Source organism: Paralichthys olivaceus, chromosome 19, assembly GCF_024713975.1.
Source record: "Paralichthys olivaceus isolate ysfri-2021 chromosome 19, ASM2471397v2, whole genome shotgun sequence".
Lineage (NCBI taxonomy): Eukaryota > Metazoa > Chordata > Actinopteri > Pleuronectiformes > Paralichthyidae > Paralichthys > Paralichthys olivaceus.
In genome coordinates this window covers 11821995-11828950 of record NC_091111.1, presented here as the reverse complement: position 1 = coordinate 11828950, position 6956 = coordinate 11821995, and the positions used below count along the sequence as shown (strand labels likewise).

The 6956-nt window shown below is 38.5% G+C and overlaps 1 protein-coding gene across 1 annotated transcript; it reads right to left on the bottom strand.

Moving 5' to 3' along the window:
• Positions 1 to 3: 3 nt before the first annotated feature.
• moxd1l (monooxygenase, DBH-like 1, like) lies at positions 4 to 6877 on the bottom strand. The gene is made up of 13 exons (XM_020097530.2): positions 4861 to 6877; positions 4581 to 4727; positions 3664 to 3816; positions 3417 to 3500; positions 3122 to 3277; positions 2906 to 3008; positions 2347 to 2519; positions 2167 to 2255; positions 1910 to 2006; positions 1703 to 1762; positions 1291 to 1409; positions 1050 to 1146; positions 4 to 654 (listed from the first exon to the last, which is right to left on the bottom strand). Exons 1-13 carry the CDS (start codon positions 5128 to 5130, stop codon positions 502 to 504), a joined length of 1701 nt encoding a protein of 566 aa, XP_019953089.2. The 5' UTR covers positions 5131 to 6877; the 3' UTR covers positions 4 to 501.
• Between the last annotated feature and the right edge of the window lie 79 nt (positions 6878 to 6956).

The following is a 6956-nucleotide window of genomic DNA, read 5'->3' as shown; positions in this document are numbered from 1 at the left end:
TTGTTTAATCTCATATTTATTTTCTTTATTAAGTAATTGGCTCAAAATCTATAGTGCAAATTATAAACACAGCTATGTTAACAAACATAGATAGTGCCTTATATTCTAATATTCTAACACTGGCATGTACATGGACTAAATGTACCTAAATTATTATGTAGTATATATAGGCAATATTTTGGCTTCATTTCATAGTGGAAGGAAGAGGAGACATGTCGTCCATTTTAATATACATTCTATGGTAGTAGACTAACATGTCTCCAGGCAGATATGGCCTACTAATATATGCTTTTATAAAACAGAGTTTAAAGTGAGATAGCAATGTAAATCTCAGTACGATAATCAATATGATATTTAATAACATGGCACCTGATCCTTGATTTAAAGTGAACACCAAAGAGAAAATATATGAAAAGACACAAAACACATAAAATGCCATACAAAAGAAGTACAAAATAGTTATAGATACAATACATTTGATCTGTTGCTCATAAAAAGACTTTACATTATTGCAGTCCAGAGCAGAAAAAGCATGATTGCTCCTGGGTTCATTATCCAGGGAATGTAGAGTCGAGTCGACGCATTCAAACAAGTTAAAGTCGGATTCTTCTTCATCTCCCTGATGAAGCCATTTGCGTTGTACGTGACATTGTGCTGTGGAAAAAAAAAAAATGATATAATGTAAAAGGATTTATTGTACTTCAGAAAACAAGACTAAAACAACAAAAAGTCTATTTTGTTTGAGTTGCTTTAACTTAAATGCCAGGATGATGAATCAAGACTTTGTCCATGATCATTTGATAAATACACAAAACTCTCAAAGCTGTACAAAACTCAATTTGATGGACGTGTGAAGGACAAAAGTAAACGTTTATTAAAGTACAGATCTCAAGCAAAACGATAAAATAAAAATGCGGTGTCATCAAGAATCATATATAAGCAGTCAAGAAAATGTTCGATACATAAACACAAAGGCCAAATGTTATTTCTTTTCATTACATTGAATGTGTGGAAGAAGAGACACTGTCAAACAGCTCAGTTTTACTTACTTCAGCATCGGTGACCAGCTGAATCTGTGGAAGGCTCTTTAGCACATTCTCATACTCGACAATCTCATCATAGTTTAGAGTGGTGTTGTCAGACACCCTGTCGGCAAACAGAACAAACATCACTTGACAAAGAGCATATCAATGTACAACTACTTAAAAACATAATGTATGAAACCTAGAAATGGTGCTGCAGATTCAGTTTTCTCAGGAATGTCATGTGATGAAGTGCATCAGGTCTTACTCGTAGGATGTATTCAATAGAGCATTTGTCATTGGGTGGCTTATACATGAGGTGATCCCGATTGCAGGGTAGTAGAATAGAAAGGCCAAGCACATCTCATCAGTGGTCCCCAACCCCATCTGAAGGAGACAAATGTCATTAATAATGAATCCATCCATCCATCAGTCACCTACACCACTTAGGTCTATTGCAGTATTTTCATATGTATTCTATTGATCTGTTGAATAGTCCAGCTTTAACATTATATTGCAATAGTTTGGACAGGGAGTAGAGCACAGTAAATGATATTCATGTTAATGTGCCTACATCTATTAGTTTTATCATTTAGATTCCTAGTTCTGAAAAGGTTTGTTTAATTGAAAGGGTCATGTTACTGCTGTTACATGAAGTTAATAATTTAGTATTTACCCACCTTGGTGACTTTAGTGCGATTCAGAGTGTTGTAGATGCACTCCACTGCAATCTCATCATTCTGTAATGAGAGACAAGTAAGAAGGAATTATTCATTTATAAGCACTGTAAATATAATAAAGTGTTAACAGCCCAACCAACTAATATTCCTCTGAAAATCTTTATATGACGGTTCGATATATAGGTAAAGAGTTAAAAGAGACTGTACCGGCTTGATGGTCTTGATTTTTCCCATATTGACAATCTGCTGAACTTCAAAGCTGTAGTTTTCATCAAAAGCCAAGGAGTTAATCTGCTTTCCATTTCTACAGAGACAGAGAGGTATGAAATAATAATGCTAGGTTAACATAAAAACAATATACAACCTGTGTCCAAAACTGGATTTAATTCAAAAACACAACTACCATAACTACAGATTCCTTATTTATAGTCACGAACAATTGATGTTTATTCCCTCTGTCTTACCTGTAGTGGACAGCTCTGACTTGCCTCCCAGCCAAGTGAGTGTGCAACAGGACACCAAACACTTGAAGGTCAGGCACAGAATCCATCGACTAGTTTCAGGAAATAAAGACAATCAAGAAAATCTTCCTCATTTATCTTTAATGACAACTCCTGACATTTTAAATAAATACCAAACCGTACCTGAGAAAAGAGAGTGGTGTTACACACGCCATAGGTGTGGAACTGTTGCACGTTTGGAGGGATTCTGTATTGTATGTGGTCAAAAGGTAGCACACCTGTCATCAGGATGCCCACATCATGCTCCCGGAGTTGGGCTGTGTAGTAGAGTCTGAGCCCTGAGTTGTCTGTCCTTCCTGCGCATGGACAGACAGACAGGAGTTTAAAAATGTTGCATCGTGGTTATGTGATGTTGAGACTTCAGAACAAAGAAAAGAAGAGATACAATACAGACAAAAAAGTAAATGTAATGACCATTAGGTTCATAAGGGAGCTATGTCAAGACTTAGAAAATGGGGTGAACTGGTTATTTAGTTTTGGCATAAAAAGTATAAACATAAAAAAAAATCATTGTGTTACAAACTGGAGGATTGCTGCTCACTAGCTCACTTTAAGCTGACAAAAAAATAATTTGATATAATATAATATAGTATAATTTAATTTACTGTAATATAATATTCAAGTTCAAGTTATCCATATTTTGTATGTAATTAGTTTTGATTGTATGAAAATGATTATTTACCTGCTTCAAGGTGTACGTTATTGTAATGGATTTCCAGCCTGTAGAGTGTATCACTGTCTCCACCTCCAACAGGAATACCCACATTTTCTGGAAGCTCATACACCTGAGGGTTCAGAGAGTAATTGAGGCACATTGGTGTCCAATTACAATATAATGAATCTGGGAATTTCTTAATGCTATTAATGTAGAGAGAATGGAAACTTGACTCTCCCTTACCCCTCCTCCCACTCCCCATGCAGCCACCACCCCGAAGCAAATGTCCCCTTTGTCTCCGACGAAGCATTGGTTGTCGTACGTCTCGGTCACAGAGGAGGGACAGCGGTACAGTAGCATGTGATGAACAATGTCAGGGTGCTCGATTTCTGGGACAATCTGAGGGAGAGCAGGAGAGATTTTGTTCGGTGGGTTTAAAGAATAATTAACCGAAAATAATGTAGATTAAATGTGGGATTTATACTATGAATACTTTGGTCAGAGTGGTGATTGTAATATGACAAAAAGGGATAATTACAAGATAAATGTGATGTTTTGTTCTTAAGTTTGGAAACTTCATGACTTTGCAGTGGTAGTAGGTATGAATGGCAGGGACAGTGACCTGCAAAAAAAACAATAAAAAGACACGGGTAAATTAACACATTCTATCTACATCTTATTAAATGCAGTTTTCCTGTTAGATAATATAATAAGTATCAAAGTCTACAAAAATGTTCACATATTGGTCTTGTCTCTCATCAAAACTGTTTTGAAATCATTCTTACATTTTCCACTGTGGCGCTGATATAGCTGGAGATAGGTAGGGAGGACCTGGGCATGTAGTTCAGCAGGTTGACCTCCTTGGTGCCTCTGCGTTTGTTGTGGTAACTGACCTCATCTGTCGTTCCATAGGCATAGATCAGCTTAATGGGCTGATCCTGTTAGAGAGAGATGGCAACTTTAGGGAATAACTGTGATACAGCTAAAGTGATAATGTCACTTGTTTAATTCAGAGGGAAATATCGTATGTTTCTCTGTTCCTAAAACGAAAAAAATCTAGTCTTTGTTCCCTCCCCCAACTATTTCAAAAGATCCAAGAGATGAACAGATACGGTTCAATCCCATGGCAGTCCAACACCCCATGTGCAACTAGGTTTTATTCTAAAGCCTTATTGTATTTCAGGTGTTCAATGGTAAACAAAATATTGTGCGCCTCTGGAGTGTCTCATTGTAGTCATTGTATTCATATGTGAAACTGGCCAATGGAAGCCACGGTGAAGGGAACATTGAGGTGAACCAAACAAAAGATGTCCTATAAGGTGGTTTACATGGTTTCAAGTAGGAAACCTGAGTCGCACATGCAGAATTAGATCAACAATACAAAAGATGATGGCATGACAAGTAATGAGCCAAAGCAGTGGAGGGAGAGCACAACAAAGACATAAACTCCATGATCTGAAACTTCAAACCAAGTTTAAGTGAGGCCTGAACAACTTATTGTCATCACTGAAACAATGACCTCATAGAGGAGGTAGAGAGTTCCATTAAACTTAGATTAAATGTATTTATTAATTATTATTATTATTTATTTCATCATTTTGGTTTCACACTGCTAAAGGAAAACAGTATTGAGTCTTCACACAGTGATGTTGGTGTCGTACATGTGCAGCAGCTAATCCAGAGGATAACAAAACGTTCTTACAGTGATGTGGAAGTCCTGGTCGTCACACGTCTGAAGGGCCCTCTGAAACTTCATGATGGTTCGTCCTTCACTTTCATTCAGAAACAGGAGAGTGTAGCTCTGATGCGTATCCACCAAAGGCATGGATTTCCCCGTGGCGTGACGATCCTATTGGACAAAAAAGGGAAAAATTGGCCCGTAATTGTTTCGTGTTTGCTGTGGAACATGAAAAACAAATATACAAGGATGGAGGATACATAAAACAAACTTCCACATCTTCAACATGTGGATAATGACTTACTGTGAAGTAGTTTCCACTGGGTCCAACTCCCCCTATGACCATATCTGCCCCCTTCATTATTCCGCTCGGACTGAAGCCTAAGCCCACCCAGCCCGTGGTGTTGACAGTCAGTTTGAATGTAATGTCTCCTTGCAGTTTATCAAAGCCCCACTCAAGGCAAACCAGCTGGTTGAGGTCCAGGTACACCATGAAGGGCATGTCGGGGTCCGACGCCCCCGCTCCTCTCGTCCCGGCCAGGGAGAGGCAGAGGAGAGTAAGCAGAGTGCGCATGATGTCTCTGTGGAGCTGGAAATCTTCACACTGAGCTCAGTGTCTGTGGACCAGCAAACACCCTCCCACCCTCCTCCCACACACACCTGTGCTGTGAGATGAAGCCAGGTGATACAGGCTTCAAAAGTGCACAGTCATTTCACAGCAGGACTTGTGCAGCGATGAATACAACACACACACTTTGACTGGGAACTCAAACACATTCAGGTTTTTGTGCTGAATTTCATTTCAGTTAAATTAAAGAGTTTCTTCAATGTTTACTGTCAATGTCTTTCAGTCTTTGATATGAGAACAATGGCTGTGCACTTCTCTGAGGCTACTTGGAGTAAACTGTATCCGCTTTCAACTCCACCCTCACTGATATCATCAGCTTGCTGCCCCAGCTCTGTTCCTTAGTCACATGAATGAGAGCAATGTTGTTGAGTTGGTGATTCTGATATTAATTCTTATTGAAATAAATAGTGGACAGACTTACACACTGTTGTATCAGACTGCATTAGTCTTTGCTAGATGTTCCCAACACTCAGCTGAGCCTATGTTCCCTTTTAAAACCTAATTTATACACAACCTAAATCTCTGTGTGAATTTAAGCTTTAACTTGAATTTAATTGTTGGTTTATTGTTACACTTGGTAACTTTGTTAAGAAAAGTCCTAAACAAATTAACAAAAAACCTCATGACTATTATAATTATCATCCATACCGCGTGGCCTGGGGGTCATGGAGACAATCCCAGCTGACACTGGGTGAGAGGACAGGTTGTACAGGTGTCCAGTCCATGGCAGGGCTAACATACAAAGACAAATAACCATTCACACCAATCTGTATGTATTCAGACTGTGGGAGGAGGCTGGAGAAAAGCCACATAGACACAGGAACATGTAAACTGGGAAAAACTGGGATTCAAACCCAGAACCTTTTTGCTGTGAGGGGACAGTGCCACTGACATTTATAACAGCACATGCTTGGAATGAGGTGCAAGACTTTTTAAACTTGTACCCACCACCCTCTCTAGAAATAGTGTGAACTCGGTTTTCATCGAACAATGTCATTGCTTTTAAACATGTGCTTTTTATTTTTCCGAATTCATCCCTGAATGTTTTTGTGCGGTTCTCTGCTGCAGTTCTTGTGCCTGCGTCCCTGCTTGTATCAATATATATTTAGAGGAGCTAGTGAACCTCACTGGGACCACATGAAGGGAAAAGAAGCTGTAGTAGCAGCTCGCTCCCAGCAGAGCTCGCCTTCAGCGTTAGAGAAGAGTTGAGGGTGACTCCCTTTGAGCCGTTGAGCAGCTGAGAGCTGTCACACAGTCAACACTCACAGGAGCCGCCTGGAGGCCACAGTGGGTTAATACACCGGAACTCTAGCAAGATTACTGAGGCTCTGAATTAAAAAAAAGAAAAGAAAAAAGACACGGCTATTATATTGTTGGGACTTATGAAAACTTCTATATGTTACTGTAAGAATTCCCTATTCTCTCAATAATTTGGAAAAACAGAACATTTTAGGAAACAGTTTATTGTTATATTAGATATATTTGCTCATGTTATTATCGTCATTATTAACATTATACTTAAGCCCAATTGTTTTTATAATTACATATAGTCATTAGAGTCACAATATTTTTACTATTATTGAATTATTGCTTTCAGTGTGTATGCTGTTATATCTATATTTTACATAGGGCTGGAAAGCAGAAACATAATCTGAGGTAGACTGATTAAGTGTTATGTTATATATAGATGCTTTGATTGCTGATTTATTGGACTTTTGTTATATTGCTGTCGATGAAAATAATATTGCGATTATTTCCGATGCTGTTTTATC